The following is a 14137-nucleotide window of genomic DNA, read 5'->3' as shown; positions in this document are numbered from 1 at the left end:
GTAGGTCAGGTATTTGGAAGGGGTCAAGGGACCTTCCAAACCCCAAAGTCCTATACATAGGATGCTGGCTTCTCCTACCCATAAAACAGGCTTGGGCACTTGTGGTCGATGTAAGTCAGACACTGGAAGGTGAGGGATTCTGGGATCCCCAGAATGAGTGCTTGTCCTCATTCCCTCCGGTCGCCTTGTTACCTCTCTACTAAACACAAAGAAAAACCGAGGGATGATGCCGTCAGCTTTGCTCATGGCCCTAAACTCCCAGAACTGCTGCCGTGTCGTTGTTGGATTGTTGAAAGCGGAGGCAAATCCCAGGCCTGAGGTTCTGGATTGCCTCTAAAAGGACACAGCCGAGGGGCGCCTGGGTGGCCCAGTCGGTTAAGCGTCCCACTTTGGCTCAGGTCGTGATCTTGCGCTTGGTGAGTTCGAGCCCCGCGTTGAACTCTGTGCTGACAGCTCGGAGCCTGGAGCCTGCTTCGGATTCTGTGTTTCCCCCTCTCTCTGCCCCTCCCCTGCTCATGCTCTGTCTCTCTCTCTCTCTCTCTCAAAAATAAATAAAACTTTTAAAAAAAAGAAGAAGAAGGAGACGCCGAAACCTGCGGTTTCAGCGTGAGACGCTCGACTCCCTTCTCTCTGCGGCTTTCCTCCCTCCCCTCTTCCCCCTTCACGGGGAATCTACCCATTCTTCCCTGGGAGCAGATACCCAGTATGGCCCGCGGTCCCTTTCTTCATGAGCTGAATGAGGAGAGTCCAGAGCGGCACCATAGAAACCAGCACCGGCCCCAGAGGCAGCCTGGATGCCTTCCCGGCCCGAGGCCTCCCTGGCCTCGCGCACGCCCGTCCGGTCTCACTGGCGCCTCACACCAGAGGGCCCGGCGTGTGGTGTCAGGTGATATGTTGAGTCAGCAGACCCACAGGAGAGCCCCGGCCGGAGTCCGTGGCAGCCGGCTGCAGCCAGCACCTGGCCTGCCCGGAGACCCAGCGGGCAGGCGACAGCCGGGCCGGAGTCGCTCACCCACAGACCGTCTCCCGCCCCCAGCCTCTGCCTCCCCGTCCCGCGTCGCTGAGCGTGGCCTCCAAAGCCGAGGTCTGGAAAGCGTGCTCCCGAGGCCCGAACGCCATCACGCCTGGTAGAACAGAGTGTCTTAGACATCTGGACACCACCCGAGACGTCCCTCAGGGAGGGGACAGTGGCTCAGAGCACTTTCTAGGTACCCACATCCCCTGGTCGCTGCTGTTGGGTCCAGAGCGGGGAGGCAGGGGGGGATCTGGGAGCGCCCTCGAGGGTAAGGTTAAACAGCCCGGGGACACTCCGAGGTGGGGCTTCGAGCGCAGCTGGCAGGGGCACACGTCGCCAGCAGCCTGAGCCCACGGTCTGTGGGAGGGAGGAGCTCTCATCGGGGGTACCGCTTCGGTTCAAAAGGCCCAAACTGTGGGGCGCCCGGGGGGCTGGGTCAGCTCAGCATCCGACTCTTGATTTCAGCTCGGGCTATGCCCTCGCGGTTCACGAGCTCGAGCCCCGCGTTGGGCTCTGCGCTGACAGCCTGCGTGGGATTCTGTCTCCCTCTCTCTCTCTGCCCCTCCCCCGCTTGCCCTCTCTCTCAAACTAAGAAACGTTTTTTTTTTTTTTTAAGAGGCCCAAATCATGGAAAGTGTAGGAAAAACTCAAGGTAAAGATTCTGATCCTCAGAGCCCGCTCTGGAAGCTTCCACGTGCCGGGGTCCTGGTTAGGCGTGGTCGCTGGCTTCCCCTGATTTGGTTATCCACGCTGATTTTCCACCCAATCTTCTGGCTCCCTCTTCTCCCCGTGAGGGTCCCTCAGCGGACATAGCTACTGGTTGCTTTCGGGGCCTGGGGGCCTCGACCCTCCCTGTGCTCCCAAATCGGCAGAGTTCTGCCGGATCTGCTGTTTTACGTCACGGTGACACCGCGCGCCCGGGACAGGCTGGCTTTGCCGGAACAATTGGCCGGAACAGCACTGCAGTAAACAGGCATCTTGGAGAAATGGAGGTTAGAAAGACTCATCTGAACTTGCGCGGAAATCGAGTCCTGACCTAGGAGCGCGTCCGAGCAGGGCAGGGCGGGGGTGGGGGGGGGCTCCTGCCCGGAAACATTCCAGCCCCACCTCTGGCCAATGCCAGACAGCCTTCCCCCTGCCCACTGGGCACCTGGCGACTCCGCGGCTCTCTTACTGAATTAGTGTTCTTCTCCTGTGTGCTCTCAGGAAGTGACGGTCACCGTACTGACCCAGGAAGGAACCTCAGCTCCTCCTGCCCCACGTCCAGTATGTCCTGGCCACGGCTTGTCGCTATCCACTCCTTCTGGGCAGTCTGCCAGAGGGATGGGGGCAGCTGGTGGACGCGGAAGGAAGAGCCTGGGGCCGGCCAGTGAGAGCCCGCGTGCAGCATTGTGGGTCCCAGGGGTACTCTTGGGTCTCACCCTCCCACCTCTGACCCCGCGCACCTGCTGTCCTCCTGGGCGAACACCTGCTCTTTCCTCTCGCCGACACAGATGGTCTCCTCCCCGGGACTCCGTGGGTGCGAAGGCGGTGTCCGAAAGCTCTCACGGCCCCGGGCTGGGGGTCTAGAGACCCAAGTGATGGCTCTGCGTGGTCCGGCTTCCGACCCAGCTGCTGCCCTCGGGCCTGACACTTCACCTCTCAGGGCCTGCGTTTCCTCCACTGTACAATGAGGCCACGGGATGTTTGTCTGCTGAGGTCCCTCAGCGCCGATTCCCCCTGGCTGGGATTCTTTTGGTGGGGACTACCCTGATTCTGTCGCATGCAGCCCAATCGATCTACACGGTATCAAACACCTGTTGCTTTCACGATTCCACAAAGATCGTCGGCAGAAGGGACCCGCGCAGCTATTGCCCCTTCGTTGGCACATCCTTAGCGACCTGCTTTTCAGAATCTGTTTTAGATGGGAGGTGGATTGTTCTAGAATCTCTCCCTCTTGCAAAGCGACTGAGGAATTTTTTTTCTCTCTTCCTTTCCCCAAGGATTGACTTTTAGCTTCAACATCAAAAGGCACCTATGCTTTGCTAAAGTAGCAAGGGTTATATTTTGGGTTCACGAAGCAGACCTCGGACCTGCAGATGAGTATGAAGAGGGCACAGCTCTTTTTCTTTTTTTTTTTTTTAAATTTTTTAATGTTTATTTTTGAGAGAGAGAGAGAGACAGAGTGTGAGCGGGGGAGGGACAGAGACAGAAGGGACACAGAATCCGAAGCAGGCTCCAGGCTCTGAGCCGTCAGCACAGAGCCCGACGTGGGACTTGAACTCACGAACCGCGAGATCATGACCTGAGCCGAAGTCGGACGCTCGACCGACTGAGCCACCCAGGCGCCCCTGAGGGCACAGCTCTTCTAAAGGCCAGGGCAACACCAGAGGCTGTAGGGACCACACTGTAGGGACTGATCTAGAGTCAGTCCCTGTTTTCATTTTGTGTCCTTTTCCAGTTTACCTATGCGACTATCAACATGCTTGAGCCCACTCCATTACCTAACACCTAGGTCCAGACCCCTATTGGGTGTGCACAGCCGTGTAAAACTAGTTTTTCCTGGATTCCTTCTAGGAGAATAAGAACCTCAGAAAATGTCCTAAAAGAATTTTGTGTTTTCTTTAGAGAAAGAATTTTTCACCCACTGGATTACCATAACGCTTTGATTCCCAAAGGACTCTAGACAGCCTCCAACATATTTTGAATAGTTTCAATGATAAAAGATTGCAAAACAGATTCTTGGAGTCTATAAGCAAAACTTGCAGCCTAAAACCCGACTTCCAGTCGACATGTGAATTGAGACTAAAGTCAAGGATGGCCAGGGCCAAAGCCGTTGGTTTGTAGGGAGATCCTAGGCCAGTCCTGAGACGATAGCCTGGAAACTTTACCCCTAAGAGAGAGGGGGGGACCCGGCTGGGGTGGGTGAGGTGGGGAGGATCTCAGGAAAGGGTCTTTTAGGAAATGAGTGATTCTGGAACATTTGGAGCAAGAGCTGAAAAGGGGAAGGGCCCTGGGAGCACTGGCCAGTGGCTGAAGGAACACCTGGTGACCAGAGATGAGGCACAATTCAGGGTCATCTGCATGAGACTGCCGTCGATGGTGGGAAGAATGATTTCCCTCAGAGACCAGGCAGGGGGCTTGGGACTCAGAAGAGAACTTCCCCTCTTGAAGAAGAGAGCTATGAGAGAGAGAGACTGAGAGAGAGAGCTGAGGCCCTGGTTCTACATGGCCACAAAGAATGGGAAGAACTTCTTCTAGAAGTTTCTTACCTACAGAATGAGGAGTCTATATTCAATTAATGGTTCAGAACTTGTCTGGCCACTGAACCACCTGGGGAACTTCAGAAAACCCAGATTCGCGGGGCACCTGGGTGGCTCGGTCGGTTAAGCGGGCGACTTCGGCCCAGGTCACGATCTTGCGGTTCATGAGTTTGAGCCCCGCGTCGGGCTCTGCACTGACAGCGTGGAGCTCGGAGCCTGTTTCGGATTCTGTGTCTCCCTCTCTCCCCGCCCTTTCCCCACGCGCGCGCTCTCTCTCTCAAAAATGAATAGACGTTAAAAAATAATAATTTTTTTAAAAACTGCATATGAGCGAGTCTCCCATCCGATGCATATTGAATATTTGCTCTTCTCCTGGGACAGCGGTCAGCGAGGACGTTTAAGATCAGGAACAAGGTGAATTTTCTCCTCTCTCTTGTTATTCAGACCGTGCGCTGCCCAAGGGCAGGGGGAAGGGGGCACATGTGCCCGCGCCCAGCACGCAGCCATCTGGTCTACCTGGTTTATGTTTCCCGACACAAGGGCTCGGTTTGCTCAAGGGCCTTGATGTGCACAAGGGCCTCCTCCTTCCTCCCCGCATCGCTGTCCTTCCGCAGACCCCTGCCGTCTTGCTCCCAGGGGCACCACTGTTCTGTCTCCTCCCCCACCTCTCTAGACGTAGCTCATGCCAGTACGGCCTGGCCCTGTGAAGTCACCAGCTCATGGCTCCCTGGTGTCTGGAGCCACTTGCCTGATGTCTTGCGTGGCTGCCAGGAGCCATTTCTGTTGGCTCAGTGTGCCTATTCACTTATCCTGGCTGCCGCCCCAGGAAAATCAAAGGCATTGTTCGCTCTCGGAGGCCGACGGCAGCTCTAAACAAAGTCCTTAAGAAGCAGAAGAAGGAAGGAAAGCCTTCTCAGAAGAGCACAGCGGGGGAAACCTATCTGTGCCCTGGGTACCGTGGCCACAGCCCGGTCTTGTCTGGGCCCTTCGGAAAGTCGCCTGATCAGGGGCGGACGTGTCTTATTTTCCGAGGCGCGGGCCCGGCTCCCTCCTGGTGTCTCCGCCGGGCTTTCCCACCCTTTCTCCGAGCCCCTCCTGGGTTAGCGTTACACGCTTTTCACTCCAGGGCTCACCACGGGGCGTGCCTGGTTTGGGCTTCGGTGTGGTGTCGCCCCAGTTTCCCCAAGCGGGTCTCAAAGGTGGGAGTCGTCTGCTTCACGGGAACCTGCCCCCTCCTCCGCGCCGGCACGGGCCTGGCCCCCGGCAGCCGGCTGGGTAGACCGTGGCCTTCCTGAACGATCGCGCTCTGGCGGTTTGCCCTGTGGTTGGGAGAGACGTTGGTCGATTTCCAGGATACTGGGGGATCGTGGCAGCACGGACCCACTCTCCTCTTTGTTGATAAATTGTGACACCGGCCGACAAAAGAGGGACAAGTTTAGGACTCCCTCACTGCCGATTCCCCCTGGCTAGGATTCTTTCGGTGAGGACCGTCCTGATTCTGTCGCGTGCGGCTGGGTTCGGCTATGCAGAACCGCCCCGCCTTCCTTCGTAGGATGCCCCCTCCCTGCCCGGGTGAAACAGCAGAGAAGCGACCAGAAGGCTCCTCTCTCTACCCGCCTCGCCCGTCTCCGCTCTTGCCGGCTGGGGCGGAAGAGAAACACGTTTGGACGAGGCCCGCCCTTGCCTACGCCAGGCCACCCCGTGGGAGGAATCCCGCAGAGCCCCAAGCCCACTCTCCTCCGGGACCCCCTTCCCTCCCACCCGCCTCTCACTTCTCTGCCACACCCAGTGCTCTCTAAGCTCTCCTGCCTGCCGGCCTGTGAAGCCCCACTTTCCGGAAGGGTCATTCTCTCCCCGCGCCCCCCTCCCCCCAGCGTCTAGAGCATCCTTCTGTCTTCGGCAGCAAGACCACCCACTCTGAGAGGAGGCCAGGTGGCAAGGTGGAAGGATCCTTTGAACTTGGAAAGATTTCGGTGAGAGGGGCTGTCTTGGGGGGCACGGAGAATCACGCCGTTCCCCCAGAAACCGGTCGCTCCCGCCACCAGATGGGAAGCCCACCCGTCGTCTCCTCACTGCACACGGTGCAGCGAGGTTGTGTCTAGGGCTGCGTGGCTTCTCCGCCGTCCTTCCTGCCCTCGGTCAGCATGGGCTTAGGACCCTTCCAGGACTCACGTGGGGACGGCCCACAGAGGCCGAGCCACAGGAGAAGCGGGAGCCGCCATTTGTGCTCTCAAGAGCCCTCTTAGGTGGCAAGCCGCTCAGTCTTGTTGTCTTTAATTCCTCACACGTAGGAAGGAACGTTCTAGACCCAAAGAGCTCGCAAGGAATTCTACCAGCTATGACTGTCCCTTCCTTCACGGTGACTGGGCTTGATCCCTGAAGAATGTTGTAAATGGGAGAGCTTGCAGAGAGAGAGAGAGAGAGAGAGAGAGAGAGAGAGAGCGCGAGCGCCCAGGCCCGCCCTCGGAGTGCTTTCATGTAGGTGGGGACACAGACCTCCCCTCGGGGCTGGTGGGGGCGGCTGGGATCAGGGCAGGGGGCAGGAGACGCTTACATTCGGTGTTAGCCAGCCTCTTGGCTCAAAAGCAGAATCGGGGCTGGAGAAAGTAATTTTCTGAATAGAGGGCACATCCACGTGATACGAAAGTTGTAAAATGACAAAGGGTGCACTATGACGGTGTTTTCTGCCAGCCGTTCCCGCCTCCAGGGCTTTCACAGCCTTCCCCAGACACTCCGCACACGCGGACGGATACGTACATACATTCCCATCCCCTTTTCCGGGACCAGAAATGGTTTCATTCTCTACGGATGGCTCTGGGGTTTGCCTTTTCACTTGCCACCGCGTCTCCGAGGTAAGGATGAGGAAGCTCGTCGTGCCCCGTCGGGGAGCCATGGCCATCCCTGTGGATATGCGGTCATCGCGTTAGCCTCTTCCCACCCGTGAGCACCTGCGTCTCCAATCTCTGCTTTTACTTTATTTTATTTTGTTTTATTGTATTGTATTTTAATTTTTAATTTTTGCGTAATTTTGTTTGTTTGTTTACTTATTTATTTTTAGAGGGGGAGAGAGAGAATCTTAAGCAGGGTCTACACTGTGTGGATCCTGACCCGGGGCTTGATCCCAAGACCCTGGGATCGTGACCTGAGCCGCAATCGAGAGTCTGATGCTCAAGGGACTGAGCCACCCAGGCGGCCCTCCAGTCCCTGCTTTCCAAAGCACCACTGTATGGGGCGCGCCTGGGTGGCTCGGTCGGTTGAGCGTCCGACTTCGGCTCAGGTCATGATCTCACGGTCTGTGAGTTCGAGCCCCACGTCGGGCTCTGTGCTGATGGCTCGGAGCCTGGAACCTGTTTCGGATTCTGTGTCTCCCTCTCTCTCTGCCCCTCCCCTGCTCATGCTCTGTCTCTCTCTGTCAAAAATAAATAAGCATTTAAAAAAATAATAAAAAAAATAAAAGCACCACTGTCACGAAGGACCCCACACGCTCGCCGTTTAGCAATTCTGCCCCTACGTCTGTGGAAGGAAATCCCAGAAGCAGACTGCTGGGCCAAGGAGCATGTGCGTGTGTAGCTTTGCTAGATGTTGCCAAAGCACCTCCACAGAGGTACATGATTCGTCCGTGCCTCTGAACACTCCTCTGTAGGTGTGGTCTGAGCCAGTATGAGCCGGATCTGGGAGGAAAGTCACAGGCAAGATGGAGGGGCTGGTCTGGATTGTGCCCTGTGTTCGGACAGACACGGGTGCTTCGGCACCGAGGGGTGCTGGGCGCCGCTGGGCCTGTCCCTCCTTCACGCGGAAAGCCAAGACCCCTACAGGGGCTTCGCGGGAGGGCCTCTCACAGGCTGTTAGAACGTGGTTGGTGGCCCCAGCCTGGAGTCCCAACGGCCCCCCGTCCCTCTCCGTGCCTCTGTTGGGTCTCCAGCACTCGGCCTCGGAAAGCACCGGGGGGTGGGGGGGGGGGCCTCTGTGTCCAGCGGCCGGGGGAGCATTGGGAGCGCAGAACACAGAATTCCCTGCTCGACGGTGCCGTGGGAACTGGCCTGTTCTGGGCCACGCTGTGATGGGCCGGACTAGCGGGCCAGCTGAGGACTCCCGCCGGAAGAGCCAGGGAAGGACGCGCCACCAGCCCGGGGAGGCGGGGCTCCACAAAGCAGCCCCCTCCGCTGCTCCCCGGCCGAGCCCTCTGATGACCCAGGCGCACCCCCTGGAGCCCCCTGGCTGGCATCCTCGTCCCTCGCCGCTCTGCGGGCATCGCCAGGGAGCGTTGGAGCCGTGACGCTAGAGAAGACCTGGGCCAGGCGGCCCCTGTCTCCCCCTGCCTGCCGGACCCTTCCCGTCTCCCCCTGCCCCCCGCCAGCTGGAGACCCCCCGAGATCCCCCGTGCTTCATCCTCTCTCCCCTTCCTCCCCCACCCCCAGCCCCGCCTCGCAGCAAGCCTGGCTTCTCAAGGCCTCTGGGGGAAAGCTTTTGTTTTTAAGAGTCGGGGGCTGTCCTGTTGGAGGCCTTTTTGTGCCTTAAGTTGAGACCCACAAACCCGTGGGTGCTAGAGTGTTCTGTCTCCTGCTGTCACCTGCCTCCCGGGGATCTGCCTGGAGCGGGCCTTCCCACTCGGGATGGCTTCGTGGGAAGAGCGGCTCCCTAGAAGACGACGCTCCTCCTTCGACGGGTTCCTTCCGAAATGCCCACCAGGGACCTACGTGCCCCCCACGCTCTCTGGGCTCGGGGAGGCAGAGAAGACGCGAGCTGAGCTGGAGCCTTAGGCCCTTCGTGCTCTCTTGTCCCGCCTTGCCTGCTGGGGCAAGCGTCTTCCAGGAACCTTCCTTCCCCTCGCCAGGCCGGCGCTGGCCGCTGTGGGGACCCAGCAGTGTGGCCCAGAGCCCCTGCCCCACAGACAAAGGGCGGCTTCTGTGGGGGACAGAAGACTGACGCGGTTTCACGCTTGGCTTTAGCGTGAAATATCTTCTCGTTCCCTGGTCACGTGCTGCACAGATACGACGTGCTCCTGGGTCCGGGGGAGCGAGAAGCCACAGGCCGTGGCGTCAGGAAAAGGAGGTCGGTTGAACTGACTCCTGAGGAGTGGGAGGCCCCTCCGGGGAGCGAGGACGGAAGCAGAGAAGGGAGCACTCGTGTCTCCGTGTGAGCAGAGGGGTCTGGAACGCGGGACACGGCAGGTAACCCCCGGGCTCCGTCTCCCGACATCCTTGCTTTGTCTTGCGTGGCTTAACGTTTGGACTGAAGCCGAGGTGTCAGCAGGGCCGTGCTCCCTCCGAGACCCTGGGTAGCGACCTCTGGTGCCTCTTTTAGCTTCTGGTCGCCGACGGGGCTTGGTGCTCCTTGGCCTAGGGATGCATCACTTCGGTCTCTGCCTCTCTCGTCACCTGGCTTCTCCTCTGAGTGTGTGTCCATTTCTACGGCTTCTCCTCTTATAAGGACACCGGTCCCGTCGGGTTAAGAGCCCAGCCTACTCCAGCGTGACCTCATTGTAACCTGATGGCCTCTGCAAAGACCCTCTTCCCTATCCGTGTGACTTTTCACTTTGTCACTTTGCGAGGCCCCTTCCCAGGCCTGCTCCTCCTCCCGCGTCCCCTCAGCATTCACCCTCGTGGCCAACTCTCGCCTCCGCAAACTCACGGTGGCAAGATTTAGGTTGCGCATTTTGACGGTCATCGCACGTTTTGTCTGGTTCTTAGTCGTCACGTGACCTTCCACAACGTCGACCTTTGTCTCTGTGGCCTACTTTATGAACTTCCCTACCCTGGTTCCACTCCGTGTGCTCTGGCCACACGCTCTGCAGGGGAGGAGTACGTTGATAAAGGGGCACCTGGGTGGTTCAGTCGGTTGAGCGTCCGACTTCGACTCGTGGGTTCGAGCCCCGCGTCGGGGCTCTGTGCTGACAGCTCGAGGCCCGGAGCCTGCTTCGGAGTCTGTGTCTCCCTCTCTCTCTGCCCCTCCCCTGCTCACCTCTGTCTGTCTCTCTGTCTCTCAAACTAATCATTAAAAAAAAAAAAAATACGTTGATACGAGCTTGTCCCCAACATTCAGAATTTAATAATTCAGATTCTTGCCATTTGAGATTTGGGGCTCTTAGAAGTGGAAGAGCCCTTCTCTTGCCTTCTTCTGTCTCAGCCAGACTCCTAACAGCTCTCGTGGTCTCCTCCTCAGCCTCAGGCCTCTCCTCCTCTCCGTCGACACCCACCCAAGCGGCCAAGCAGCACACGTTTCCTCTCGAATCCTACAAGCATGAGCCTGAGCGACTGGAAAATCGCATCTATGTCTCCACTTCCCCTCCGGACACAGGCCAGAGGTACTGCCCGTCCTCCTTCCAGAGCACAGCCGGGCCTCCATCAGCATCACCCACGCCCCATGCTTCCTCCAGAACCGTAAGTCCGTGGGCCGGGCCGCCAGGCGTCGGGAGGGAGGGCAGAGTCTGGCTGAGCGCAGCCGAAGTCAAGGCTGTGCACCCCCGACCTTTCTGGTATGTTTTATCATAAATCGCAGGCTGAGGAAAAACAACGACAACAACAACAAAAACTGCTGAGGGCACAGCGGGCAAACGGAAATTAAGTGGAAAGTGGTCATGTCTGCGGCGTGACCGGAAAGTGTTTCTTGCCTCAGCTTCTTTAAAAGCAAACCAACCGACGAACAAAAATCAGCCCTTAAGAGCTTTAGTTGAATTTATCCTGATTGGGAAACCCAAGGGAAAAGCCATGGGCAAAGCAACAGGCCTTTCGAATTGAAGTTTTATCGTCGAGTGTTGAGATTTCAAGGTTGGCAGCATTTGGCTTGGGGAGCGTGCTGGCAAAGGTGAGGCTTTCGGGGGGGAGCCCGGGGCCCCTGCACCCTCCCGAGGAGGGGGGCTAGTGGACCCCGGCGGGAGAAGCCGGCCTAGTGGCGGGACGCGGGCCCTCGCCAGCAGCACGGTGGCCCCAAGCGTGGAGACGCCCTCCAACCCTGCCTGGCTCGTAGAAGGCACGTCGATGCTCAGTGTTATTCCTGGGCCCAGCAAGGGTGCGAGAAGCGTGTCCGGAGTCCGTCTATGTGGGTGGAACTGTCGTATCCGGTTGCTGGATTCGTTCCCTGGGGCCGCTGTAACAAAGCGCGTGAACTCGGGGGTGGGGGGGGGTGGCTTACACGAACAGGAAGCTCTTGTCTCACCGCGCCCGAGGCCGGCGGTCTGAAGTCCTGGTTGGGGCAGGACCCTGCTCCCTGCGAAGTCTCTAGCGGGGACGATCCTCCCTCGACTCTTCAGGCTTCCGAGAGCCCCAGCTTTTCTTGGCTTGTGGCCGCATCACACCAGCCTCTGCCTCGGTCTTCACGTGGCTGTGGGCCCTGTGTCTGCATGTGTCCACGTTTCCCCCTTCTTGTAGGGCCGCCCTTCATCCTGGATTAGGGCCCAGCCGTGCTCCGGCTCATCTTTACTTCGTCACGCCTGCAAAGACCTTATGTCCAAACGGGGTCACGCTCACGGGCATCAGAGCGGAAGCCTTCTCCGTAGCTGTTTGTGGGGACACAACCCGACCACTGGGGTTGTTCTCTTTGGGGCGCCAACATGGGTCTGTCATGCAGAGAAGATACCGTCACTGTTCTCCTCGTTCTTTTGGTGATGACTTTACGAGCGTACCCTTAGCAGAGTATTGTTCCGGGTGCCGAGGGATAAAACGCAATGTATTATTTCTGCCTTCTTGGGCTTCCAGTCTCACCAGGAACGGAAGAACACTCCACCAGGGCCGCCTGGGTGGCTCAGGCCGTTAAGCGTCCGACTTCAGCTTGGATCATGACCTCACGGTTTGTGAGTTCGAGCCCCGCGTCGGTCTCTGCGCTGAGAGAGTGGCGCCTGCTTGGGATTCTCCCTCTCTCTCTGCCTCTCCCCCACTGGCACTTTCTCTCTCTCTCTCTCTCTCAAAAAATAAACTTAAAAAAAAAAAGAAGAAGAACGCTCAGATAAAGCCGTTAAGTAAAAGCAGAAAGGAGGTCGAGTGGGGACGGAGAGTAGGCAAATAGTCCACACTAGAGGAGGGGAGGAGGGAAATGCTGTTGTCTGATAAGGGCCAGTGCAGTGGCACCAGTGAGCTGAGCCTTGAGTAACTGGGAGGGTTTAAATGAGAGGCGGGGAGGTGAAGGGAGAGCCTTCCAGAGAAGAAAATTCGCCGTGACTTGGGCGGGAATGAGCGCGACTGCAGCATAGGGAAGGAGCGGGGCCGCGGGCCCTCTCCGAGGGTCCAGAACCTGGCAGCAGACTAGGAGGTGGGCTGGAGACGGGAAGCCGAGGAAGCCGAGGAACAGCCCAGATGAGGCAGGCTACAGGGCTTGGCCCCGGAGAGCCATGGCGCTCGGAGGAAGGTCCCCCCACGTTCTTGGGCGGGAGCGAGAGACGATCTAGAAAGGGTCTCCTGGGCATTTAACACAGGAGATCTGGGACAGAGGGAGCCCGTCCGTGGGGGCCGGGAGCGGGAGGAGGACTAAAGACAGAAGTGACCAGCAGAGAGGCCAAAGTCTCAAAATACCGGTTTGTCCTCGTTGACTAGTGATGCCTGATAGCACGGCCCCGTTAAGGAAGAGGCAGAGATTTGAAGAGAAAACCGTTATTTTCAGCTTAGGTCGCTGGCGGCGATCGCGATTGCAGAAGTTTTGTGCCGGCCTTTCCGAGTTTAAGTAGGAGAGAATCCAGAAGGCGCTCTTGGGCCAATGCCAATTCTTTTCCTGGGACATTGACTGGAAAACGGCGTTCTTAGCTGTTTAAACTTCACACAGCCAAGAAGCCCATGGTTGAGGCCGGGGTCCTTCTGGGATTTCCCAGGTCGTTCCGGGGCCAGAGAGGAAGTGTCTTCAGCTGTCTTCCACGCTCAGTGATGCGTGCCCCGGTCAGGGCCCGCGATTCCCCGCACGTGGCTGATGGCGCGTGTGACATTTCAGCGATGTTTCAGCAATCATCCAAACGTCCTGAGAGACAAGATGGTCATCCCGTACAAGGGGATCTTAGCCTTGAAAGGGAAGGCAATGCTGACACCTGCCACAACCCGGATGAGCCCTGAGGACACGATGCTGAGTGAAGTAAGTCAGCCACAAAAGGACAAGTCCCGTGTGATTCCACGTGCATGAGGTCCCCAGAGTAGTCAGATTCATAGACACAGAAAATAGAACGGTAACTGCCAGGGGCTGGGCGGGCAGGAATGGGGAGTTAGCGTTTCATGGGGACAGAGTTCCAGTATGGGGATGAAAAGTTTTGGAGATGATGGGGGTGCTGGTTGCACAACAGTGTGAATGCGCTTAAAACCACTATCATGGGGGCGCCCGGGTGGCTCAGTGGGTTAAGCATCCAACTTCGGCTCAGGTCATGATCTCATGGTTCCTGAGTTCGAGCCCCACGTCGGGCTCTGGGCTGACAGCTCGGAGCCTGGAGCCTGCTTCGGATTCTGTGTCTCCCTCTGTCTGTACCTCCCCTTCTTGCACTCTGTCTCTCGCATTGTCTCAAAAATCAATAAACAGGGGCGCCTGGGTGGCGCAGTCGGTTAAGCGTCCGACTTCAGCCAGGTCACGATCTCGCGGTCCGTGAGTTCGAGCCCCGCGTCGGGCTCTGGGCTGATGGCTCGGAGCCTGGAGCCTGTTTCCGATTCTGTGTCTCCCTCTCTCTCTGCCCCTCGCCCGTTCATGCTCTGTCTCTCTCTGTCCCAAAAATAAATAAACGTTGAAAAAAAAAAAATTTAAAAAAAAAAAAAATCAATAAACATTTTTAAAAAATTAAAAAAAACACTACCATTGAGTTGGACTCTTAAAAATGGTTAAGATGATAAATTTTCTATTATGTATATTTCACTACAATTTTTTAATGTTTATTTTTGAGAGAGAGAGAGACAGAGCATGAGTGGCAGGGGAGGGGCAG

At 57.5% G+C, this 14137-nt stretch overlaps 1 protein-coding gene across 6 annotated transcripts in view; it reads left to right on the top strand.

The window, feature by feature from the left end:
• Positions 1-14137, top strand: part of PRKAG2 (protein kinase AMP-activated non-catalytic subunit gamma 2) — a 260684-nt gene that overhangs the window by 151380 nt on the left and 95167 nt on the right. For all 6 annotated transcript variants that reach the window (XM_030308857.1, XM_030308856.1, XM_030308854.1 and 3 more), the window contains one exon: positions 10420-10637. In XM_030308857.1, coding sequence (XP_030164717.1) covers positions 10420-10637 — 218 coding nt within the window. The remainder of the gene's footprint in view (positions 1-10419; positions 10638-14137) is intronic.

This window comes from Lynx canadensis, chromosome A2, assembly GCF_007474595.2.
Source record: "Lynx canadensis isolate LIC74 chromosome A2, mLynCan4.pri.v2, whole genome shotgun sequence".
In the NCBI taxonomy this organism is placed as follows: domain Eukaryota; kingdom Metazoa; phylum Chordata; class Mammalia; order Carnivora; family Felidae; genus Lynx; species Lynx canadensis.
Note: the sequence above shows the minus strand (reverse complement) of the source record. Positions and strands in the feature narration are given on the sequence as shown.